Here is a 26,042-nt window from a genome sequence, read left to right on the forward strand (position 1 = left end):
AAGAAATCCCTTCCCCATCCTGGACCTCAGTTTACTTCTCTGTAAAATAATATCTTTGGACTAAATGACCTCTAATTTATCTTCTGTTTCTAAATTTATGATCTTATTAAAAATGGAGCAAGAATTTGGGAAAAAACCAACAAATAAGAAAAAGATCTGAAGAGATAGGGGGCATCCTGATCCATGCCAAATTGGTGAGCAGAAGGAGGAGCACAAAGCAGAAAGGAAAGGACCACAGAACTTCTGGAGCTAAGGAAAAGAAAAGGAGACCCTTCCTGAAGGAGGGAGAAGCCCTGGTCCTCCAGGGAATCACTAGGATACTCTGTCAGTGCCTTTCAGGTGAGAGGTCAGACAGAAGGTGGCAGGTGGTGACTCCTCAGGTGAGGAGGGAAGAGGAAGAAGTTGGTCAAGAAGAGACATCATTGCTGCCATCCATGGGCATGTGTCTAGGTCATGGCAGGGAACCTTTTGAACTCATTGGTACCAGAAGGACTCACTCTGTGGCCCCATCGATACTGTCAGAAGGAATCTAGAAGCCTTTGCTAAGGAATACAGAGTAAGAAAGCAAAGATTTCCAGGCAAAAGATAATATTTTCATTACTGTTACTGATTGATCGAAGGGAGAGGACTTTCCCAAGAGAAGCACTTATTTCTGAAATGGGTAGCTGCTTGTGGTCAGTTCCCTTAGAAGAAGAGGAGTTCTCAGACCAGTCAAAACATTAACAAGTATTCATCAAAAACCTACTAGGTATACTTTGGGGCAGCTAGCTGCTGCAGTGGATAGAAGAAGGCCAGGTCTGAAGTCAGGAAAACTCATCTTCCTGAATTCAAATCTGACCTCAAACACTTCCTAGCTGTGTGAGTCCAGGCAAGACACTTAACTCTAAGTTTCCCTGTCTGTCAAATGGGCTGGAGAAAGGAATGACGACCTACTTCAGTATCTTTGCCAAGAAAACCCCAAATGGGGTCATGAAGACATGCATGTGACAGCAACAGCTCAACAACAACAAATACAAGCATGTAACCAGGCTCTCAACAGCTCCAGGCATTTTGAAAGCTGTTGAATATGTGGAAAGAGTCTTTTTGTTTTGTTTTGATAGAAATTTTTATTTAATTAATTTAGAATAATTTTCTATGGTTGCAAGATTCATGTTCTTTCTCTCCTCTTTCCCCCTCCCTAGCTGATGTGCAATTGCACTGGGTTTTACGTGTGTCATTGATCAAGACTTATTTCCATATTATTGATATCTGCACTAGGGTGATTGTCTAGAGTCTGCATCCCCAATCATATCCCCTTCAAACCACATGATCAAGCAGTTGTTTTTCTTCTGTGTTTCTGATCCCACAGTTCTTTCTCTGGATGTGAATAGCGTTCTTTTTCATAAGTCCCTCAGAATTGTCCTGGATCATTGCATTGATGCTAGTAGAGAAGCCCATTGATTGTGCCGCAGTGAATCAGGTTCCCCTGGTTCTGCTCCTTTCACTCTACATCAATTCCTGGAGGTCTTTCCAGTTCACATGGAATTCCTCCACTTCATTATTCCTTTGAGCACAATAGTATTCCATCACCAACAGATACCACAATTTGTTCAGCCATGCCCTAATCAAAGGAAATCCCCCCATTTTCCAATTTTTTTTGTGTGGAGTCTTGATCTTTCATGGTGGAGAGAATTCTGAGCTGGAAATGATAATGAGTAGAGTTGGTGCTAGAAAGTTTGGGGAGAGAAACAAATGTTTTGCAACACACTCTTTGGAAGAGAAGTCAAAAGACTGGAAGCTAGAGACACATAGAGAAAGCTCAAGTGGAGAAGGGACCTGATCTCTGGTGAGGAGAATATTTCCAGAGCCCTGGGAAAGTCTGAAGCCCCAGCTGAAAATTCATGGCATAGAGAGAAGCTACTTTCTCCAAATGTCTGCTATTTCTAGAGTTTTCTTCCTGTGTTTCCCAACTGGAGGGTGTGGTGCACCATGAGTGTTTCTCTCAGAAGAAACTTTGGCATCACCAAGCAGTCACACAAGTAGTCAGGGTCAAGTGGAGCTCAGTGTTTTCTCCAAGAAGCACCTTTTCTTCTGGAGCCATAACTGTTCTCAAAATGCTTTGGCCTTGGATGGAAGCCATCCAAGATACAATACAGATACCATACAGAAACCTTTCCCAATTGGCAGGCAACTTGCCTAACTTTTAGGGCATGTTGTTTTGTCTTGCTTTGATCAGATCTGGGACTTCCTAGGAAGAACTTCCCCTCCTGCAGAATACCACCTGCCCTGCTGTTTATAGTCTAATAGAGCTGCCTAGGGTATAGAGAGGTTAAGAGATTTGTGGGGATTACATGGCCATTGTGTGTCAGGGGTGGAACTTGAACTCAGGTCTTCCTGACTGCAAGGTGGGCTCTCTGTCGACTCTGCCCAGGCAAGCTTCTGTTTAGGACTTTATTCACTTCTCTCTAAGAAGGGTATTGAATGTCCCTTGTAGAGAGGATTGAAAATAGCTTCTGGGTCTTCCAGGGTGATTTGATTAGCTCAACTATTGGGGATCTGAGCTACCACAACTTCTTTGTTGTATGACCTTAGGCAAGTCACTTAACCCCTGTTGCCTAGCCCTTGCTGCTCTTCTGCCTTGGAACCAATATGGTATTGATTCTAAGATGGAAGGTGAGGGTTTAAAAATAGAACTACCCCTTTGTCCTGGGCCCCCATAAAAGGGCCTGTGTACCTTTTTGGCCAATGAGGCAGGGGGGTGAAAAGCCAAGAGTCGATTCGGGCTCATGGGAGAGGGGCACAGCCCTCACTTTCGCCAGCACTTCCAAAGTTAATTGGGAACTGAAGAGATTCTCATCCATGTGTCCAGAGAGCAGGGTTTTTGAACTTGAAGAGGCAGTGGCTAAACATCTTAGCAGGAGCTGTGGGATCCTGGCCACGTCCCTTAATTCTGGCAGGACAGAGATAAAAGTCTCCCTGCAGCCATATTTCTATCCACCACCCCATGCTACCGCTTCCAGTTTGGAGAGCTAAGAGGATGACGATGATGAGGCAAATCTGCTTCCCTACAACAACTTCCCTAAATCACTCCCAATTCTGCCCTTCGAGGCCAAGCAGAACAGAGGGAACAACGCGGTCCTAAAGTCTTGATGGATGACAAGGGCTGGCATGCAGTTTCCTGGGCCGCCACAGCCCCGAGCTCGCTGTTTTTAGTAACCACGTCTGAGAGTTCCAGGGTGGAGCCTTCTGGAAACAGGAATGAAGCGTTCCTGGAAATGCCACCCTCTTGGGGACTGGATGGCTGCACATGTGATTCCCGTCCGTGTGATGGGAAAGGAAGCAGCCGACTTCTCTCGCTGACAAGCTGGAGCTGCCCAGGAGCTCGTCCCTCTGGAAGGGTTTGGGGATTCTCAGCCTTGGGGTTGCCAGAGGGGCATCTCTGCGGCTGCTCGCTGTCCAGAGAGTCTAGCCTCTTCCTTCTAGGAGGCCCAACGTGGAGATAACTGGGCACGACAAGAAGGCACAAGGGGTAACTGAAAATGCAGCTGATGGGAGGGTGGCCAGACTTTGGGCTCACCCATGAGATGGAGGCGGGGGGAGAGCATCCCAGGAATGGGGCTCCCCTAGTGCAAGAGTGTGCAGAGGGGAGAGACAGACCATCATCGTGTCTGAGGAGGTTTAACTGGGCTGTAGAATGAAGGGACAGAGAGGAGGGGAAGAAGGTGGAGAAGAAGACTGGAGAGGAAGGAAGGAAGGAAGGAACGGGCCAGGTTATGAAGAGCCTTAAAGACCTCCTATTTGGTACTGGAGGCAAATAGGGAGCTCCTAGAACTCAACGAGCAGAGGAGTGCCTTGGTCAGACCCATGTTTTAGAAACATCATCCTGGCAGCTGAGTGGAAGATGGATTGGAGGTGGGGGAGACCCGAGGCAGGGCGGCCAGTTGAAGGCTATTGCTATAGTCTGTCGGAGGGGTGATGAGGACGTGTGAGCAGAAAGGAGCCGTCTTTGAGGGATGTGCAGTTGGAATCCAGCAACAGGCTGGATATGTGGGGTGAGAATGAGGACTCGTGGATGACACCAGAGATGGCCAGGGCCATTTTGTTTTTATCCCAGGACACTGAAAGAATTATCACATGCACTTGCTGGGCCACGTGAGTGAGTAATGAAAGAAAGGGAGAAGTGCTCTTGCAGAACTTCAGAAGGGGTGCAGCTGGGGAGCTCGGTGCATTGAGAGCCAGGCCTAGAGACCAGAAGTCCTAGGTTCAAATCTGACCTCAGACACTTCCTAGCTGTGTGACCCTGGGCAAGTCACTTGACCCCCATTGCCTAGCCCTGACTGCTCTTCTGCCTTGGAATCAATACTGAGTATTGGTTCTAAGACGAAAGGTGAGGGTTTAAAAAAAAAGAACTTCAGAAGGACAAATGGCCCTTGGATTTTCCAAAAAAGTAAGAAAATGAGCCCTTGAGTCACAGGCCATTGAACACGACCTACTCTTGGCAACAATCTGGAATGGGATGGCTAGTGAGCATCCAGGAAAAAGAATCATAACTACAAGGAGTCAGCCAGGGCTTCTTCCTCAAAGATGCCTCATGTTAGTTGACTTCATTTCCTCTTTGAAAGGAATTACTAGGCTAGATCAAAGAAAGATTATTGATCAAGTTTAAATGCTGAATTTTAACCATGTACTTGACAAAGTCTCTTATGGTGTTTTTTTAGGGGGGGAAATTTATATATTTTATTTTTTCCAATTACATGTAAAACCAGTTTTTTTTTCTATATCCTCACTCTCTTAGAATCAATACTGTGTATTGGTGTTTTTTTTTAAACCCTTAACTTCTGTGTATTGACTTAGAGGTAGAAGAGTGGTAAGGGTAGGCAATGGGGGTCAAGTGACTTGCCCAGGGTCACACAGCTAGGAAGTGTCTGAGGCCAAATTTGAAACCAGGACCTCCCGTCTCAGGGCTCTCAATCCACTGAGCCACCCAGCTGCCCCCTAAAACCAAATTTTAACATGAAAAAATATGAGTTCCTAATTCTCTCCCTCTCTCTTCTTCTCCCCTCTCCTTGAGAAGGCAAGAAATTTGATTTAAGTATCCATATTCAGTCATGCAAAACATATATCCAAATTAGCCATGTTGTGAAAGAAAACACAGACCCAAAAGAAAACACAAGAAAAATCAAGAGAGCAAAAAAGTTTGTTTCAATCTGCCTTTAGACTCCATCAGTTCTTTCTCTGGAGGCAGGCAGTGTTTTTCATCTGATGACGTTCTTGGGATCAAAATGGCGACACGTGGCTCAGAGGATGGAAAGGTAGCTGGATTCAGAGCCAGTTGAGTGGTCAGATCCCTGAAGTACTCTTGAATAGTTTGATGTCAATTAGAAGGAAGTCTCTGGGGCATGTGGGGTATTCGGGGAGGACTAGCACCCTGGCGAGTGGGATTTCCCAGCCCTTTTCAGGGCTGTGCATCCTCCTTTGGCATCTACTTCTCATTCGACTTTCACCTGATGCTCCAAGAAGCTGTAGCATGGATGGCAACCACACTCCAGTAAACCATTTATCATTCAGGCTAAATGAAGTTGAGGGTAGCTGCCGGGCCTCCAACAAGCTGGTGAGTTGGAGGAGGTCTAAGCCAAGCACGTGAAGACGTCCCCCCGCGAAATGGATGGATAAGAACAATTTGTTCCAATGGCCTTGGAGGTGGCTGAAGCAGGCACAGTGGAATGCTAAGAGCTTGGTCAAACATGGAAGACTCCAAGGTCGTCCATTGCACCCTGGGGCCATTGCTGGTTGTCCTGACTATCGTTTTGCCACTGGACTTTCATGACTCTGGAAGAAAGAGAGGCTGCAACTCTGCCTCGCTTAAATCTAATTCATGAGCAAATCAAGGTATCACCCCATGGTGTCATCGGTCCTCTTCAAAACAAAAGATGAACAACCACCACCACCACAAGCACAACAGATGGAGGTCTCCAATGGAGGACCCCAGGGATCTGTGTTTGGCTAAGTGCTATTTAACTTTGAATCATAAAGGCATAAATGGTATGCTTATTTAGATCCACCTGACACAAAGCAGTATGGGATAGTTAGTGTACTAGGTGACTTAAACTGGATCCAAAAAAGATTTTGCTGGGCTTTAAAGTAGGTCCAAATCTAAGAGAATGGATTTAATAGGGATAAATGTAAAGTCTTATACCTGGGCTCAAAAACTCAATACAAGATTAAGATGTATTTGAAGAGGATCTAGGGGTTTTAGTGAATTTACAAATTCAATAAGAGCCAACCATGTGATACAGTAGGCAAGAAGCAACTGTCATCTTTTTTTTTTTTTTTAACCCTCACTTTCTGTCTTAGAAACAGTTCTAAGACAGAAGGGTAAGGGGTAGGCAATTGGGGTTAAGTGACTTGCCCAGGGTCACACAGCTAGGAAGTATTTGAAGACAAGCAAATGTAGGAAGGCAGTGTCCAGGCCTAAGGAGGTGATGTTTTCTCTGTCCTCAGTCTTTATCAAACCCTATCCAGTCCATTGTGCCAGACACAGAGCCACACACTTTTAAAAAAATTTTTAAACACTTACCTTCTGTCTTAGAATCAATATTGGGGATTGGTTCTAAGATAGAAGCGCAGTAAGGGCTAGGCAATGGGGGTTAAGTGACTTGCCCAGGGTCACATAGCTAGGAAGTGTCTGAGGCCAGATTTGAACTCAGCACCTCCTGTCTCTGGGCCTGACTCTCAATCCACTGAGCCACCCAGCTCCCCCCCCCTTTTTTTTTTACAAATATTATCTCATTTGTGGTTCAGGTAGCCCTGAGAAAGTAATTATGATATTTGAAGATACTGAAAAAAATAGGGAAGATAGGATGTTGGAAGGGGATTCTGAAACTCTTAGGGAGGAGGGAGAATGACCTGGAGATGTATAGAAGGTAGCCATAAGGATGGAATAAACTCAAAGCAGGAGAAATGGATCCTGAGCTTTGGCTCAATGGTCAGAAGAAGAGTCTGTCGGACGTGGTAGATGGGAGATGATGGGAGACAGTTGCTATTGTTGACCTAATTTTACAGTTGAGGAAACTGAGGCAGAGGTTAACTAATTTACCCAGGATCACATAGATAAGAATTGTTAGAAGATGGGTTTGAACTCAGTTCTTCCTGAATCCAGGTTTTAGCAATCTGCCTACTGAGACATCTTTTGGTCTCTGGGAAGCAAAAGGAGGAGTTTGTTAATAATAGGGAATGCCAGAGGGTATAGTTTAAGAGTTTAATGGAGAGAGGAAAGACTGGGGAGGGCTAGGGCTGAGTTTGGTGAGGGGTGGGAGAAGAGGGGAGAAGAGACAGTCACTGCTTGGCTCCCTCCTCTGCCTCCCACCACTATCACTCCATCCCTGCTTATCCCAGGTGTCCCATGTAATGAGGCCCTCTGGGTTGAGAGGGGGCATCATGGACTCCAAGAATGTCTTTTGGGGAGTCAAAACTCCAACCTTACCCCGTGCTGGCTCTTTCTTGAAGGAACTAGGATCATCTATCTCAGCAGGGACATGGCTAAGTATCTGAAGGAGAGGGAGGACATCTTAATTTTTCTTGGCACCAAAAGGGAAAACTGGGAATAGAATCTATTCCCCAAAAGAGGCAAATTTGGGCTCACTCTGACATGTGGTTTCTTAACAATGAGAGCTGTCCTTGGGGACGGGACTGCTGTGGGAGTCGGGTGCTGGGTTCCTCCTCATCGGAGGCCTTCACAAAGAGACTGGGTGACCACTTGGCAGGAACACTGGGCTGGGGAATCTTCATTCGGGTGTAGTCTGACCTCACTGCTCTTCCAGCTCTGAGATTCAGTAATCCCGTGGCTGGAAAGATCAGTGATTTTATTACTCCAGGAAAAGAATGGAAGGAAGGGTACAGGTCTTAGAGCTCAGCCAGAAAGCCTGTATGAGACATTTTAGGAATCATGTAACCGTGTACAAGTGCTTTCCCTTTTGTTCTCCTGTTTCTTCATCTGTAAAATGAGGGAGTTATACTTGATAATCTCTAAAATTCCTCCCAGCTCTAAATCTAGGATCATATGAGCCGGAGTTATCATCCTTTTTTTTTTGTAGACATTTATCTAACTGTGTGACCCTGAGTAAACGAATTAACCTTTCAGCCTCAGTTTCTTCATCTGTAAAACAGGTAGAGTAATAGCAGCCACTTCCCAGCGTTGTTGTGAACTTCAAAGACAAATAGAAAGGGCTTCGCACGCTCCAAGTGCTAGGCAGTGTTTTTGTTGTTTGGTTCCTCTTCTTATTGTCCTTCTCTGCCATGTACAGGGAAGCGCACCTGTCTAGGTGAGGGGATTGCCCGAACAGAACTCTTCCTCTTCTTCACCACCATCCTGCAGAACTTCTCCCTGGCCTCCTCCAAGCCCCTTGAAGATTTGGATATCAGGCCCCAGCAGAGTGGGTTTGGGACGCTGCCCCAAACCTATAAGCTCCGCTTCTTGCCCCGATGATGGGAATCATGGGCTTGGGGAACCAGCTGAACATCCTAGAAAGCTCCGCATTTGAAGTCAGAAGATGAGGATTGAAATCCCAGTTCCACAGCCAGGGTCATGCTAGCTGTGTGATCCGGCACAAATTGACTCATCTTTCGAGGATTGGGAGGTTAGACTAGAATTCAGTGATTCCCAAAGTGGGCGCCATCGCCCCCTGGTGGGTGGTGCAGCGATCCAGGGAAGCGGTGATGGCCACAGGTGCATTTATCTTTCCTATTAATTGCTATTAAAATTTAAAAAAATTAATCTCCAGGGGGCTAAGGAATATTTTTTCTGGAAAGGGGGCGGGAGGCCAAAAAAGCTGGGGAACCACTGGTCTAGATGATTCCATTGAACTGAGTTTAATTCTGTTCCACAAGCACCATCGAGTCACCACTCGCCACAATCTCTTGAGAACAGCCTGGATTTTACTCTGCAGTGGTAGATTGCCACGAAATGAATAAAGCTTCTCACGCCTCACTCTGTGCGGTTTGTCACTTTTTCCCATGATCCCTTTTTCTGCTTCATCATGCACGGAGCCTCAAGTGCAGAGCTTCCCTTGAAGATGGGGAAAATCCTCGGGGAGAACCCTAGGAGTTAGGGACCTTCCTGGGGGAGATGGCAGTGGAGGAAATCCAGCTTAGTAGACTGTTGGGGAAAGGCTGGTGGATAGCTCAGAGGAGGGAATGGCGGGTTTGGGCTGAAGGAGGAAGAGGGAGAGGCTAGGGCCAGACAGAGGAGGCTGGACCCAGAGAAGCTGGCTTGGCTGGAGCAGAGGGACCGTGTGAGACCCCTGTTGTCTCTTTCCCCAAGGCAGATCCTCAAAGTACCCGACTGAGCAGGACAGACACACTCAGCTCTGCCCACGAGGCTAAGGAAGGAGTCGGGGAGGGAGAAATCAAAATAGACCCAGAGACTGTGGGAGACACAGACAGACAGGCAGACACAGAGACAGGAAAAGGAGGAGTAAGAAGGGAGAAGAACATAAAAAGAAAGAAAGACAAGAGGAAAAAATAGGGGAAAACAAGAGAGGAAGAGAAAAGCAGGGATGCAGGGAGGGAGGCAGAGACACAGACAGAGCCAGAAAGATGTATGGGCACGTGTTGTTGTTCATTCTTTGTTTTTAAAGAGGACCAAAGGCTGAATCACTCTGTGACTGGCATGTGAACTGGATTTAGGTGAAGCAGAGTCGCACAAAGGGGTCAGCTTCTCTCTTTCAGAGTCATCCAAGACTCGACTACTCTCAGCACTACGACGATCCGGGTCAGTTCTGAAGGACTTAGGACAAAGAATGCTCCAGAGAGAGAGAGAACTGTTGGGGTCCAAGTGCAGATCAAAGCGTGCGATTTTTTCACTTTAGTTTATTTGGGTTTTGGCTTTCTATGATTATTCTCTTACAAAAATGAACAAAATGGACATAGATTTTGTGCGATAAAACATGCATAACCCAGATCGAATCTCTCGCCAGCTCTGGGAGAGGAAGGGAGATAATTTGGATCCTCTTGTGTGGAAATTCCTTATTACATGTAAAATAAATATTTTTATAGCAGAGTCATCCAAGTCCAGTGGCAGGACAAAGGCTGGGAATGGCTCAGAACTGTGATAATTAGATTAAGTCTACACTGACCATCTTTAGATTTAATCACCAAAGGTGAGAGCACCTTCCAATTGTGGGAGGTGTGCTAGAGTGAGTAAGGGATCAGAATCAAGGCACCGGCCCCTACACTTTCTATTAGAAAGCGTCTATTGTGATTGGACACTCAGGCCAGGGGAAGGCACTGGAAGGGATGCATATGTGGCGCTTCCAAAGAGGGAGTGGAGTGAGTGAGGCGGCTTCTGGTTTGGTGAAGGGGACCTGAGGGAGCTTTGCTGGTTCGTGACTGAGACTGTTCCACATGGTGAGTTTAAAGACTGAATCTTCCTAAACTTCTATTTAGAAACTTCCATAAAAGTCAATTTTGATTTGAGATTATTCTTAATTGAGGATTGATAATAGTTCAATCCTCTGGCGACCATCTTTAATGTACTGAACCCATAAAATCCCCTTTTCCCCCTTACAGAACGCAGTGGATGGTCTGACTGCGTGCCAAGCTCTCCACAGCACCTACACCTGTGCTTTCATGACTGTCGGAACAAATTGTTCTCATCGGCCCGTTCTGCTGGGGGGTGTCTTCACATGTCTGAGCTAGACGTCCCCCAAACTCACCGATGGGTTCATGATCCATCAGTTACCCACAACCCGGTTTAGCCTGCCTGCCAAAATGGTTTGCCAGGGTGTGGCCACCACACATGCTACAGCTTCTTTGAGCAACAGGTAAGAGCTGGATGGCACCAAAGGAAGAAAGCAACCCTAAAAACCACCCCTCCAGCCCTGGCAAGCCCTCCCCCCAGAGGTGCTAGAATAGAGAGATGTGAGAAATATATTTAGTCAAGAAAAGAGAGATGATAGAGGACACAGAGAGTTAGGGAGGAGGAACAAGAGGAGAGAAAGAACCAGCACCCGAAGGAAGCCTTTTGAGGGGTCTGTTTAGTTCTCTTAGATATCTTCCCCCTTTTCCCCCCTGAGGCCTCGGTCCCTCTGGACCCTGAGGCCCAGGCCCTCTCAGGTTCTGAGTTCCCTGGGTGATCTGGTTTCTGCTAATCCCAAGACATTTGAGTCGTGGGCAAGACTGCCCCACTGGCCTCCCAGGTTCCCAAAGCAAACACCAAGGTGTGGCACCCCTTCCTGCCAAGACCTGCATCCTAGCTCTAGTTTTCTCTTCCCACCTGACTGGAATTCTTCTGAAACAAAGAATAAAGAGCTTAAACCCAACCCATAGGCAACCTGTCTCAGTTCTCCAGCCCCACCCTAGGCATCTCTGCTGGCTCCCGGACCCTTTCCTCCCCAGGGTCTTGACTCACCAAGGAGATAAGACCTTCAGGTTCTTCTGTGCCCATGCCCCTCTCTGGGCTCTTGTTTTCACCATATATAAGAGTGACCTTGAAGCTCAGTTTCTCTCCCAGAGACCCTTAAAGCTCAGAGCCTCAGAGGCTCAAGGAAATCGGGAAGGGGAAAAATAATTTATTATGTACCTACTATGTGCCAGGCACTGTCCCAAGTCCTTTGCAAACATCCCATTTGATCCTCAAAATAACTCAGAGAAGTCAATATTGTTAGTATTCCTGTTTTACAGTTGAGAAAACTGAGGCAAGCATTAAGTGATGCAGGGTCACCCAGATAGTGTCTGAAGGTAGATTTGAATTTGGATCTTCTTGAGTCCAGGCTCACCACTCTATCCCCTGAGCCACCTATCTGCCTCCAAGGCAAATAGAGGTAAAGTGACTTGCCTAGGGTAATACAGATAGCAAGTGTTATAGGGCAGTTTTGAACTCAGGTCTTCCTGCCTGGGCTCACCGAGCTGCCTATAGTGCAGTGGGAAGAGCCTAAGATTGGGTGCCAACAGCACCTGGTAATTAGGGACGCAGACCCAGAACTAAAAGCGACCTCAGTAGCCACTGTCCCCTACTGCCTCCCACTTCCTGCCTGCGTAAGCTTGAGTTTGCTCATCTCTAGCACGAGAGAATTGGCCTAGAGGGGCCCCAAGGAGCCTTCCAGCTTTCTTCAGAGGCCAAAGTCATTTCTGCAGGGCCAAGTCAGGCAGCAGAGAGTATTGCAGGGTCCAGATGACTCCCGTTCCACTACAGAGGCTGAAAGTAGAAGGCAGAGCTAGGCATCAAGATCCCTGGGACCTAGAACCTAGAACCTAGAACCTAGAACCTAGAACCTACTTCTGGTTCATTGTGGGACTTGGACAAATCCCTCCCTTCTTCCCACTCTGGGTTTCTTCTGCTGGAGAGATAGCGGGTCAGACTGGTCTTTATTATGAAGGACAGACACAACCCGAGAGCTGGAAGGGATCTCAGTGGCCATTTGGGTCCAACTCCTCATTTTACAAATGAAGAAACTGAGTCTCAAGGAGAGGAAGCTCATACATTGCATCCTAGACCTAGAGCTAGACGGGCTCTCTGAAGTTGGTCTCTCATTAATAGGTGAAGAAACACATTCAGGAAGGGTAGTGCACTTGCCCAAGGTCACACGGGCAGGCAGTAGCAGAGCTGGATTCAAATTTAGATCCTGTAACTCCCGAATCAAAGTCCTTGCCGGGCCGTCACTCCTGACTCTAGAAGGAGGGATGGGGCATGGGTTAGAGAGGGAAAAGGAGCCGAGGAATCCAGGCTGAGGCCTCCTTCTTCAGGAAGCTCTCCCTGGTTGCTCCAGCCAGGAGTGACCTTACCTTCCATGCCTAGGGGAGGGGACACTAGTTATGTAATCCAGAGTGCCAGGCTTTGGGAAGCTTAATCCCAGAAGGATTCGGTTTCAGATAAGTCTGAGCCCTGAGGAGTATATAGCCGGGGTTCTTAGCAGGCTGGGCACCCCCTCCTCCAGGCACCATGGAGTTTGGCGGTGCTATCACTCTTTTCTTGGCCCTCTGCGTCCCCTGCCTCATCATCCTCATTGCCTGGAAGCGCATGCACAAAGGGGGCAAGCTGCCTCCCGGGCCCACTCCCCTCCCCTTCCTGGGCAACCTGCTGCAGGTCCGAACGGATGCCACATTCCAGTCTTTCCTGGAGGTGAGTCTGCCCCCCTTTTCTCATGAAGCCACAGAGGCTCAGGAGCCCTGGACGTTAGAGCCGGACTCCCTAGCCTGAACATCACGACTGGAGAAAGGACAGAATGTTCACGTTGCAGGGGCTTAGACCAAAAGGCCTAGAAGAGCCCTTAGAAGTCATCTAGTCTACTCCCCACACTGAACAAACAGGGAAGGGCCAAGAGAGGAGAAATGACTTCCCCAAGGACACCTGGGAATCCAGGAGAGAGCCCGGGATGAAAGCTAGCTGCCTCCATCAGGGCTATTCCCGCACATCCTCCAGGATTGCCCCTGGACCATTCTGTAGTGCTCCCCTACCTTGTCTCTGAGGCCCGAACCGGAGAAATGTGGGCTTCGATCCCCCCGTCTCACCTCTCTTCCCTTCTCCTCAGCTTAGTAAGAAATATGGGCCTGTGTTTACCGTCTACATGGGCCCCCGGAGAGTCGTGGTGCTCTGTGGCCATGAGGCAGTGAAGGAAGCATTGGTGGACCAGGCCGAGGAGTTCAGTGGACGTGGGGAGCTGGCCTCCATTGACCGGAACTTCCAGGGCCACGGTGAGCGATCCCAGCCTATTCGTGTGGGCAGCCCAGGCCAAGGTGCCACCTTTCCCAGGACCCTCTAGAATCTCGAGGAAATGGGCCACCTGCCCAGAGCGTGGAGCTTGGGTGGGAGGGGACGGAAGTTTAAGATGGAGACGTGAGAAGGAGCTGGCTCGATGACCTCCATCGCCCAACCCCGGGAGATTCTTTTTTCCATTGAATTTATCTTAAATTAATTTTAATTTAATGTAATTTAGTCTTACAGTCCAGATCCTCCCCCCTATCCCCACTGAGATGGGGAGAAATACAAAACCACTCTGGACACTTCCATTAGATGTCTGCCATGGCCAGAACGCCCTCCCTCCTTATCTCTGCCTCCTGGCTTCCCTGGCTTCCTCCAAGTCTCAACTTAAGTCCTACCTTCTGCAAAAAAACTCAGCCCTGGTCCTGCTTCCCCTTCCTGCCTTCCATCTGAGGCCTCCTCTCCTTTTTCCTCTCCTTAGCTAGTTTGTACATGGCTGTTTGCAGGTGGCCTCACTGATTAACTGAGCTCATTGAGGAGGTGATTGTCTTTTGTCTTTCTTTGCCGGCTAGCATACAGTAGGCACTTAAAAAATGCTTCTTGCTTTGACTTGAGAGATGTTCTGCCAGAGGTGTCCAACTCGGGGCCCCAAGTGGCCCACAAACTCCCTGAACCAGGTTGAAATATAATTGGGAAATGTTTAACAAAAGAAACAGAAATACACCATAATGTTCATCTGTGGTTTTCTAAGGCAGTCAGTCTATGGCCTCAGGGATCCATTGCTCTTTGAGTCTGGTGCCACTGGGCCAATCCCTTCATTTTATTTTATTTTTTATTTTTAAACCTTTAACTTCTGTGAATTGGCTCCTAGGTGGAAGAGTGGTAAGGGTGGGCAATGGGGGTCAAGTGACCTGCCTAGGGTCACACAGCTAGGAAGTGTCTGAGACCAGATTTGAACCTAGGACCTCCCGTCTCTAGGCCTGACTCTCAATCCATTGAGCTACCCAGCTGCCAGCAGTCCCTTCATTTTAAAGAAGGTCAGACTGGGGAGCTAGATCACAGGTCCTTTGACTCCCAAACCAATGGCCTTTCTCCCACAGACCCACACCATTGCAGCTCTGATAGGGATCAATGAATCCCAGAATACAAGAGCTAGAAAGAATCCTAGAGTCTACTGAACAAAATCTGCTCACTGCAAAGATATGGAGACTCAGGGGCAGGAGTTCACTCAAGGTCCCACAGTGAGTTGGAGGGGACTAGAAAACCCAAGGGCAGCTGGGTGGTGCAGTGGTTGGGGTGCTAGATTCATTTTCCTGAGTTCAAATTTGGTTTCAGACTGTGTGACCCTGGGAAAGTCACTTCACTGAGTCTGCCTCAGTTTCCTCAACTATAAAAGGAGATGGCAAACCGCTCCGGGATCTTTGCCAAGAAAACCTCAAATGGGGTCATGGAGAGTTGGACATTACTGAAAAATGAATGAATAACAACCAAATACTTTCAAGCTCTAGATCTATGATTTTATGGTCTGGTGGTCTCCCTGGACTTCAGTTTCCTCCTCTGTAAAATGTCAGTAGGTTAGACTAGGTAACCTCTGGGGTCTCTCTCAGTTCTGGATCTGTGACCTCTGGGTCTCAGTTTCTTTTCTGTAAAAAAGAAGTTGTAGTAGATAGCCTTTGATCTCCCTCACAGCTACTGATCAATGATTATGTCACTTCTCTCAGCCTCAGTTCTCTCTTCTGTAGAATGGGAATTGGGCCAGATTGATCCCTTCCAACACTAATTCCTCTCCCTCCCTGACCTACTTGCCTTTGATCCCCACCCCACCCCCTGGCACACAGTAGGTACTCACTTTGACCTTGGCAGGTGTGGCATTGGCCAACGGGGAACGGTGGCGGACTTTGCGTCGTTTCTCTCTGACCATCCTTCGAAATTTTGGGATGGGGAAGCGCAGCATTGAAGAACGCATTCAGGAAGAAGCTGGCTTCTTGCTGGAGGAGTTTCGGAAGACCAAAGGTAGAGGATGCCCAGGGGCCTTGGGAGAAATGGAAGCAGGAGAAGAGGGAGCCGGAGGTGGTAGCTCAAGACCAAAGGGCCACAGGGAGAGCCAGAAGTGGGGGAAGGAGGTATTTATTGGGAAAGATGGGCTTATGAGAATCTCAGCAGCTCCGGAAGAAAGCTTAGTAAGGGGTGGGCTTGAATTCTGGAGGCTGCCCAGCCTCTCTCTCTCCCTTGGTCCAGACTCACACCTAGAAGGGACCTAGAAAGAGCACTGGATTTGGAGTCAGGAAACCTGGGTTCAAATTTGAATTATTTGTGTGATTTGGGGCGAGTGACCTAACCTTGCTAGATGTTTCCTCACCTGTCAAAATGAGAATGTTGGCAGCATTGGTTCGAAATCGCCGGAGCTGGGTTCAAATTCCATCCCTGAGTACACTTGGACAAGACACTGTACTGACTTGGTCCTCAGTTTCCTCATCTGAAAAATGAAAAGGGGTTGAACTAAGGGACCTCTAAGGTTCCTTTTGGATCTATGACCTCATGATCTTAGCACATGGGGACAAGTCAGTATGACAGAGGAAGAAACTAAGACCATAGAGAGAAGAAAGGAGAAGTGTCTAAGGTCACTTGGCGAATGGGATGACCCCAAAAAAGTTTTCTCACCTGGGGTTTTTCCTTTCCCATCTCCATTTCTGTCTCTTTTACTCCCCCTATTTCCTTTTTTCCTCCCTCCTTCTCTCTCCTAGGGACCCCCATTGATCCCACCTTCTTCTTGAGCCGCACCGTCTCCAACGTCATCAGCTCCGTGGTATTTGGGAGCCGTTTTGACTATGAGGATGAACAATTCTTGTATCTGCTCCGTCTGATCAATGAGAGCTTCATTGAGATGAGCACACCCTGGGCCCAGGTGGTATCTGTGGGGGCAACTTCTCCTAACCCCACCCACCCCCCACATCTAAGCAAAGGCTACCCAATGGGATCCTCAAAGCATAGACTCATAAAATGATAGCCTTGTTGGGGTACAGGATTTCATCGTCATAGAACCTTAGAATATTGGAAGCTGAGAATATTAGAATCTTTTAATGTTAGATATTAGAACCTTAGAAATAGACTAGAACCTTAATATTTACTATTACTCTGTAACTTAGAGCCTCAGGGGATTAAAATATTTAATTTTATATAACTAGAACGGTAGAAACAGAATCACAGGATCTAGAATCTTAGAAAGCTGGGAACTTAGAATTTTTTAACATTAGAATACTAGAATCTTAGAAATAGAATAGAACATTAATATTTACTATTACTCCATAATTTAGCTCCTCAGAGGATTAAAAAATTTAAATTTAGATAACTAGAACCATAGAAACAGAATCACAGGATCTAGAATCTTAGAAAGCTGAGAACTTAGAATTTTTTAACATTAGAATACTAGAACCTTAGAAATAGACTAGAACCTTAATATTTACTATTACTCTGTAACTTAGATCCTCAGGGGATTAAAAAATTTAAATTTAGATAACTAGAACAATAGAAACAGAATCACAGGATCTAGAATCTTAGAATGCTGGGAACTTAGAATCTTTGAATTTATAATACTAGTATCTTAGAAACATAGAATCACAGTGGCACCTAGCTAGCACAGTTGATAGAGCACCAGGCCTAGAGTTGGGAGGACTTAGGTTCAAATCTAGCCTCAAATACTTCCTAGCTGTGTGACCCTGGGCAAGTTATTTAACTGTGACTGCCTAGCCCTTGCTAATCTTCTGTCTTGGAACTGATATTAAGGCAGAAGCTAAGGGTTTAAAAAAATGCAGATGCACAGAATCTTAGAGTCGTAGATTCTTAGGCTCTAGAACCAGACTACTGGAAATTTGAAACTTTAAAATAGGAACCTTATATCAAAACCTTCATAAAGTAGAATATTAAAATGTTAGAAATGTGGACTTGAAGAATCCTAGAATCATGAAACCTTAGTATACTGGAATCTTAGAAAATTAGAATCATAGAACTTTAGAATTTTTGAAGACTAAAGTCTTATTAAAAGAACTTAGTTTCTAGAATTTCAGAATATTGGGAACTTAGAACCCTGAGATACAAATCTCTTAATTTTAGAATACAAGTACCTTAGAAACAAAGAACAACAAAATCTTAGGGCCATCGCCCATTAAGCTATAGAACCAGAGACTGCTGGAACATTAGAACCTTAGAATCACAGAACTTTATACTAAAATTTATACATTTTAGAATACAAGAGTGTTAGAAATATACTTACTCAGAATCTTAGAGTAATAGAATCATAGCATGTTGGAATTTTATAATATTAGAATCACAAAATCTTAGAATTTTAGAATACTAGAATTTCTAGAGCTTTAGATTATAAAACCTTAGAATTTTGGAAACTTGGAAAAGAAACAACATACAATATTAGAACCAAATAAATCTTAGAATAATAGAACCATAGAAACAAACCTAGCACCATGGAATATATATATATATATAATGGAATATAAAATGGAATATATATATATATATATTGTTTTAAACCCTTACCTTCTGTCTTGGAATCAATACTGTGTATTGGTTCTAAGGCAGAAGAGTGGTAAGAGATAGGCAATGGGGGTCAAGTGACTTGCCCAGGGTCGTACAGCTGGGAAGTGTCTAAGGCCAGATTTGAACCCAGGACCTCCTGTCTCTAGGCCTGGCTCTCAGTCTACTGAGCTACCCAGCTGCCCCCAGGACCATGGAATATTAGACTCTCAAATTTTAGAATATTAGAATCATGAGTCTTAGAACCTTAGCAATATAGATTCAGAATCCTAGAATCTCAGAATCATCAAACCCCAGAGACTTAGACTCATGGAACCCCAGAATTTCATAACTTTGAAATCACAGAACCTCAGAATCATAGAATTAAGAACCTTGGAATTATATTATAAACCTCAGAATCATGGAACTCTAAGATTTATTCTTTTTTAGATAAATAAATAATCATTTATCTATACACATGATCATTTATTGGTGAAAGTGTGGCATAGTGGATAAAGGAAACTCCTGAGAGGCAGAAAAAATCAGGCTTAAATCCTACAGCTGGGTGGACTGGGTCCGAAGTCAAGAAGATAAATCTTCATAAGTTCAAATCTAGCTTTGGACACTTATTAGCTGTGTGACCCTGAGGAAGTCACTTTACCCTGTTCACCTCAGTTTCTTCATCTATAAAATGAGCTGGAGAAGGAAATGGTAAACCACTCCAGTATCCTTGCCAAGAAAATCCAAAATGGGGTCACAAAGAGTCAAATCTCATTGAAATGATTCAGCAAGAATAATCTGCTTTTGACATCTATGTTAGTTGGGCGACTTTGGGCAAATTAGAACTTCTTAGTGCCCTCAGGTGACTCAATGGAGAGAGTTTCCCACTCTGGTAATTCCTTCTAATTGCTAGCTTTGTGACCACAGTTTTTTTCCCCTCAATCAAGGGGATGATAATTCCCACAGCACCTCAGATTAGGGTTGTTGGAGAGCCCAATGAGAAGTAAATAAAAACTTGGAAACCTCCAAGTGGTTTGCAGATGTCATCACTAGAGGGGAGTTTCGAAAACATTTGGCCTGAAGGGAGTGGGAATGGAGCTGTGGTGGTGGAGGGATGTGCTTTCACATTTTGGGTCTGTTTCTTTTCACTCCAATTTGACAGAACAGTAAAAAAAAAAATGTTCTCTGGAAGAAAAAAGGAGTTGTTTATTTCCCTCTGAAATTTCTTAACCCTTTAGGTATCCCGGCCCATTTAAGTCCCCCAATTCCTTCCCCTCCCTCAAGTCCTGTTTCTCCAGTCTAACTAGACTTGCTCTCCTCTCTCTCCTCCCCCTCCCCCCCCCCCCAAATCTTCCAGCTCTATGATATGTACTCAGGGATTATGCAGTACTTGCCCGGTCGCCATAACAAAATTTATAACCTTATCGAAGAGCTGAAGGACTTCATTGCATCCAGGGTCAAGATCAACGAGGCTTCCCTGGATCCCAGCAACCCTCGGGACTTCATTGATTGCTTCCTGGTCAAAATGCACCAGGTACCGCCTGCAATATTCCCTACTCCTCCCTGAGTGCTCCCAGCCTCTCCCTATCCTGTCTCTGTTGCCCAGGCCTGACCCTCTTATCAGTATAATCAAGAGTGGCTCCATTTCTCCCTGTGGTCCCTTGGATCCAAGCCATACTCCTCAGGCTGTCTTTCAAACTCTCTTTCTTGAGTCATCTTCCCATCCCCTAGGCTCCCTCAACTTCTTCATCTCTCCCCTCCCCTCCCCTCCTCTCCTCTCCCCTCCTCTCCCTCTCCTCGCCTCTCCCTCTCCTCTCCCCTCCCCTCCTCTCCTCTCCCCTGGCAGAATAGTTATAAGGACTCAACAATGGGGGTTAAGTGACTTGTCCAAGATCACACAGCTAGGAAGTGTCTGAGGCCCCACCTTTCTACTTTTCTGTCCTTATTGTTCTACCATTACAGTGATTTACTTGGTCTCTTTTGTGAAGGCAGTTTCTGTTCCCATTCTTGGTTATGTGCAAGTACTTTAACACTTTGAGACAGAGGAAAGAGAATGTATACTCATTGAGTTGACTGAAGGGGTTAAAGAAACAAGGCGGAATGGCCTATAGCAGTGATAGTGAACCTTTTAGAGATGGAGTGCCAGACCCTGCCCATACCCCACACCCCAGATGGAGTGCTGTGCCAGCACCCTCTGCTGGGNAGTCAATACTGTGCATTGGCTCCAAGGCAGAAGAGTGGTAAGGGTAGGCAATGGGGGTCAAGTGACTTGCCCAGGGTCACACAGCTGGGAAGTGTCTGAGGCCAGATTTGAACCTAGGACCTCCTGTCTCTAGGCCTGATTCTTAATCCACTGAGCTACCCAGCTGCTCCCTACCTTTGGTCTTAGTATCAATTCTAAGACAGAAGAGTGGCATGGGCTAGGCAATCAGGGTTAAGTGACTTGCCCAGGGTCCCACAGCTGCCCTGGCCATTTTCCAGGGATCTTAAGTTGTCACACCTGGGTTCAGATCTTGACTCTGCCACTTACTAGCTGTGTAAAACAAGGCAAATCCCTTCCTCAATCTTGAACACAGTTTCCTCATCTGTAAAATGAAAGGGATCAGACTAGAAAATTTCAAAGGGCCTTTCCAAATCTATGCCAATGATTTCCCCAATCAACTACCATAATAATAAATATTATATATATAATATATTCACACATAAATAAATAAAATACAGTACATACTACTGTGGATAAAAAATCTTACATTTTATTAAAGTGGTTGGGGATAGAGAACCTATAAATACATGCAGATGTTTGATAATTCAAGGAAAAACCACACTGGATTTGAATCAGAGGCGCTAGTGCATAAATCTAGAGCTCCCTCATTTGACAGGGAACAAGAAAGCTGAGTCCCAAGGAAGTAAACCAAGCAGCCCAGGGTCAAACATTATTTTTATTAGAGGTAGGATTTGAACCTAGGTCCTCTAACTTTAGACCCAGAGATCTTTCTGCTGTACCAGGTTCCATTACTCACTACAAGATGACTTTGGGCAAGTAACTTAATTTCTATGGACTTTAGTTTGTTTATCTGTAAAATGAGGGAACTGGACTTCATGTCCTCTGAGTTTTTTTTGGATCAAGGAAGGCTTCTTATAGAAAGGAAACCTTTTCCCTACATAAGCCAAACTCCATCTGGAACACCTCCCCCTACCACCAGACTGTCACTCCTCCTTGCCTCATGTGCCTGAATCAATCTTTCTCTTTCTCCCTCCTTCCTCCAGAAAGCCCTACCTGATCTCACTAATTCCCACTCCTAGAGACCAAGCTGGCCAGCAACTGAGACACAGCTGGGAAGAGGGAGGTTTATTGTTGAAGAGCAGAGGAAAGCATGAATTCTGAGATGCATTGTCTCCCTTTTACCTCCAGGAAAAAAACAACCCTCAGACAGAATTCAACCTTAAGAACCTGGTCCTCACCACCTTAAACTTGTTCTTTGCTGGGACTGAAACAGTCAGCTCTACTCTACGCCAAGGGTTTCTGCTTCTCATGAAACACCCAGAAGTGGGAGGTGAGGCTTCTTCCTGACCATCCTCCTGGTTCTCACCCGTTTTACCCCCATTTCCAGCCTTGAAGAGAACCTCATTCCTTAATCCTGAGCCTGATCCATGATCTTGACGGCCATGGACCTTCTGATCTCCTTGAATCAATCATCTAGTCCTGTGATGGCAAACCTTTTAGAGACTGAGTGCCCAAACTGTAACCTTCAAGCTGCATGTGGAACCCCTCCCTGTCCCACCTTACCCCAGGCAAGGGAGGGAGGGAGCACTTTCATGGGGCTGCTTCGCAGAGGGACAGGTCGTGTACCTCCTCAGGTACATGTGAAGGGGGGGGAAGTGAATAGCCCCCACTGGTATATTCCATCATGCATGCCATAGGTTTGCCACCACAGACCTAGTCAATAGGCATAAGTACCTACTGTGTACTAGACTTTGGTCTACATTCTAGAGATTTAAAAACAAAGACTCAAATAACATCTCAAATAAACTCTCAAGCAACTGTAGGGTTGGGAGAGGGTGAGACATTAAGAAAGAGACACTTAGGAAACTAGTCATAAAATCACACGCCAGAGTTAGACAGGGACCTTGGAGACAATTGCTTGTAACCTTCTCTTTCATGTACTTTAAAACTTAATATTCTAACAATTTAAGGTACCTATCTAACTACCCAACCATTCATTATCTACCCATTCGCCTATCCATCTACCAATCAAGTATCCATCCATTAATCATCTATCTCTATATTCATCCATCAAGCATACATGAACTGATCATCTATCTCTGTTTCTCTAGCTATCTCTTCATCACCTACCTACCTACCTATCTAATCTATCTAATCTAATCTATCTATCTATCTATCATCTATCATCTATCTATTCATCCACCTATCATCTATCTATCTATCTATCTATCTATCTATCTATCTACCTATCTATCTGTCTATCTATCTATCTGTCTGTCTATTTATCTATCTGTCTGTGTCTCTCTTTCTGATCTATCCATCCATCCATCCATCCATCCATCCATCCATCCATCCATCTATCATCTATCTATCTATCTATCTATCTATCTATCTATCTATCTATCTATCACTCATCCATCTATCCACCTAACCATGATCTCTGTGGTGTTAGTGGATAGAAAGCTAGTCTCTGAGTGAGGAAGAATTGGGGTCAAGACCCTCTAGCATGCACCATCTGTGTAACCCTAGGCAAGTCTCTAAGTCTAAGAATAAGAATTAAAAAGAGGGAGGAAGAGGATCGCATCAGCTGAGCTTTACAGTATATGCAGTGTTTAATACCCATAGTTCCTCACCTCTCCTACGAAGAGAAGAAAGTGCATTTTTTTCATCTCTTCTTGACCATGATAAATATTCCATTATTCTTAGAGTCCAAGATTTGATCAGTCCCAAAGTTCCAGGATTCTAAATGTCCTAGAGATCTGTGTCTCTAAGATCTTGTGATCCAAGGGCTTTGGGGATCATCAGATTGCAGGATTCTGAAATACAAGGATTTAAAAATTCTATAGTCCCATGTTCTATGGTTTTGACACCCTACAGTTCTAGGCTGCTGCTTTTTGGAGGTAGCATGAAACTGTAGAAAGATAGTTACATTAGGGAGTTGGAAGGCCTGGATTTAGATCTTGTCTCTGCCATTGATCTGTATGGCCTTAGACAAATCATATAGGCTTCAGTTTCCTCATTTTGTATCTGAGGGGGTCAGATGGCCTCTGAGATTCCTTCCAGCCCTACATTCATCATTTCAAGAGTCAATGATTCTCACATTAAGGTTGGCAGGTTCCAACTGGAATATGATGAGATCAATTCTCTTAATTCTCACCTGAAGCCCAGACAGGGCGGTGATTTGCCCAAAGTCACCTAATCTCTGCTCTGAGGCTCCTTTGAGCCTGAAGCTCAGGTTCTCATGATTTCTGTTTTCTCCAGCCAAGGTCCAAGAGGAGATTGACCACGTCATTGGGCGACACCGAATCCCCAAGGCAGAGGACCGGATGCAGATGCCATACACAGATGCAGTCATCCATGAGATCCAGAGGATTACAGACATTGTGCCCATGGGCGTCCCTCACACGGTCACCCGAGATACCAACTTCCGAGGCTACATGCTGCCAAAGGTCAGGGGCTCTTCCTGACGTGTCTCCCCGACCCAATATTTTTTTCTCCATTCCCCTGTTTACTACCCCAACTCCAGGCCCTATATTTTGAACTGGCCTTGCTCATTCTGCTCATACTATCCTCCCAACAGGGCACTGATATCTTCCCTCTCATTGGCTCTGCTCTCCGAGACCCCAAGTATTTTAAAAAACCTGAAGCCTTTGAACCCCAGCACTTCCTTGATGAGCAGGGACGCTTCAAGAAGAATGAGGCCTTCGTTCCATTCGCCTCCGGTGAGTTCTTAGATTTCTTTCCCTTCCCTCCAATCTTCTCATTCAGAGAAATTGAAGAGTTTGGGATTGGAGCATGGTTTATCCTGGGCCATAAGGCTGGGGTACAACCACAAACCCCTAGAATCTTAGAAAAGAATCACAACACCATCGCTCTAGAGCTGGAGAGGACTCTCAGTGTCCAACTGCCTCATTTTACAAAGGAGGAAACTGAGGCCCAGAGAGGGGAAGAGACTTGGCCAAGGTCATACATGAAATAAGGCTTATAGAGGGAATTTGAACTCAGGGCCTCTGTCTGATACTTTTTCCATTGTCCCATAGAACCACGGAATTTTAGGACTGTAGGAAAGTACAATATCAAATTGTTAAACTCTTAGAATCTTGGCATCTTTGAGCTTTTAGACATTTGCAACCAGGGATGTGCTAGTACAATATTTAATAACCAGATCTCTGAAAAAAATTAATGTACTCATGACACACTTCTAAATTTAATCTGAAGTATTACCATTTTCTCCATTATTTTCTTAAGTCTAGAGTAGACCATCAGCTTAACAAGAAATCAAACTCTGATTTGTAGTTTTTGCCAGTTTCTGAGGAGTAAATGCTTCTATTGAGAAGTTAATTATAGGCTCACTGGAGCTTTAAGCACTGGCTATTATATACTCCTTGAGGCAGTTAGGTGGCACAGTGGATAGTGCCAACCTGAAATCAGAAGGATTCATCTTCCTACATTCTAATCCCGTCCTTATCCCATATTAGTTGTGTGACACTGGGCAAAATCACTTCATCTTCTCGAGTTCCTAATCCATAAAATGAGGTGGAGAAGGAAATGGCAAACCATTCCAGTATCTTTGCCAAGAAAATCCAACATGGGGTCAGAGAGGGTTGGACATTAGTGAAATGACAGAGCAACAAAATGGCACATTCCTGCTTTTGAACCTTTTGGATCTTAGAACTGCCTCCCCCATCCCATTGCCATCAGTGTATATAAATATTTTATTTGATGACCATGATTTGGGTTATCTGTTGGGAACCATTTCAATGATCCATGCTGTATGTTTCTTTTTTTCGCCCATTCCTGGTACCATGGACAATGGCGGCTCTCCCCAGGGAAGCGTGTGTGTCTGGGGGAGGCCATGGCCCGGATGGAGCTCTTCCTCTACTTCACCACCATCCTGCAGAACTTCTCCCTCCAACCTCTGGTTCCACCTAGTGAGATTGATGTCACCCCCCAGATCAGTGGCTTTGGCAACATCCCTCCCACCTATAAGCTCTGCATTGTAGCCCGTTGATGGGCAGTTATGGGCAGGGTCTGAGGCTTTCTGTTCACCCTGCTTCACCGTCATTTACATTTTGTGTCTTCTCCTAATAAAATTTTATTGATGTTCTCTTCTCTGTGCTGGGGGTAGGGTTAAAAGGGAGTTGATATATGATCACATACAAGCTTAATCAGTATGTCTGGAGGATTTAGAATCTATTTCTTCTGTCTGAATTTTGTCCCCAGTCTCTAGTACCTTATATTCTGACCCCAGGCTCCTCTTTCTAATAGCCCATTTCTGACCTTGTCCTCCCCTGCTAAAGGACAGATGTTTTTTGGCTCCCTATGGCTTCCAGAATTAGATCTAGAAGTAGTATTTGAAGTTTCCCCAGTCTGGCCTGAATTCTCTCTCTTGTCCCCTATTCCTCATGTGCGTCCTGTATTACTCGAGATCCATGGTGGTGAACCTATGGTACGCATGCCATGGACGGCACACAGAGACCTCTCTGTGGGTTGGCATGCCTACTGGCTGTCCTAGCAGTACAGAGTTTGCTAGAGTTCATTACTAGAAAGCCAGAGGGAGGTGGGGCTGGGCTGCAAAAGAAATTCTTCCCATGGCCATGTCTGAAAGAAAGAACAAAA

General features: G+C 45.6%; 2 protein-coding genes across 2 annotated transcripts in view; both read left to right on the forward strand.

Moving 5' to 3' along the window:
- Positions 1 to 8,505, forward strand: part of LOC123242992 (cytochrome P450 2B11-like) — a 29,456-nt gene extending 20,951 nt beyond the window's left edge. The window contains exon 9 of the mRNA XM_044671137.1: positions 8,283 to 8,505. Coding sequence (XP_044527072.1) covers positions 8,283 to 8,464 — 182 coding nt within the window. The 3' untranslated portion in view covers positions 8,465 to 8,505. The remainder of the gene's footprint in view (positions 1 to 8,282) is intronic.
- A 4,411-nt stretch (positions 8,506 to 12,916) lies between these two features.
- Positions 12,917 to 25,434, forward strand: LOC123242993 (cytochrome P450 2G1). The gene is made up of 9 exons (XM_044671138.1): positions 12,917 to 13,096; positions 13,506 to 13,668; positions 15,539 to 15,688; positions 16,420 to 16,580; positions 19,557 to 19,733; positions 21,612 to 21,753; positions 23,685 to 23,872; positions 24,004 to 24,145; positions 25,253 to 25,434. Exons 1-9 carry the CDS (start codon positions 12,917 to 12,919, stop codon positions 25,432 to 25,434), a joined length of 1,485 nt encoding a protein of 494 aa, XP_044527073.1.
- The last annotated feature ends 608 nt before the right edge of the window (positions 25,435 to 26,042 follow it).

This window comes from Gracilinanus agilis, chromosome 3 (genome assembly GCF_016433145.1).
Source record: "Gracilinanus agilis isolate LMUSP501 chromosome 3, AgileGrace, whole genome shotgun sequence".
Lineage (NCBI taxonomy): Eukaryota > Metazoa > Chordata > Mammalia > Didelphimorphia > Didelphidae > Gracilinanus > Gracilinanus agilis.

Bases quoted from the DNA above. Each gene is read 5' to 3' on its own strand.
- LOC123242993 (XM_044671138.1), top strand. From the start codon at position 12,917: ATGGAGTTTGGCGGTGCTATCACTCTTTTCTTGGCCCTCTGCGTCCCC. The intron at 13,669-15,538 runs GTGAGCGATCCC...TGACCTTGGCAG, and splicing joins CCGGAACTTCCAGGGCCACG to GTGTGGCATTGGCCAACGGG. The intron at 21,754-23,684 runs GTGAGGCTTCTT...TGTTTTCTCCAG, and splicing joins GAAACACCCAGAAGTGGGAG to CCAAGGTCCAAGAGGAGATT.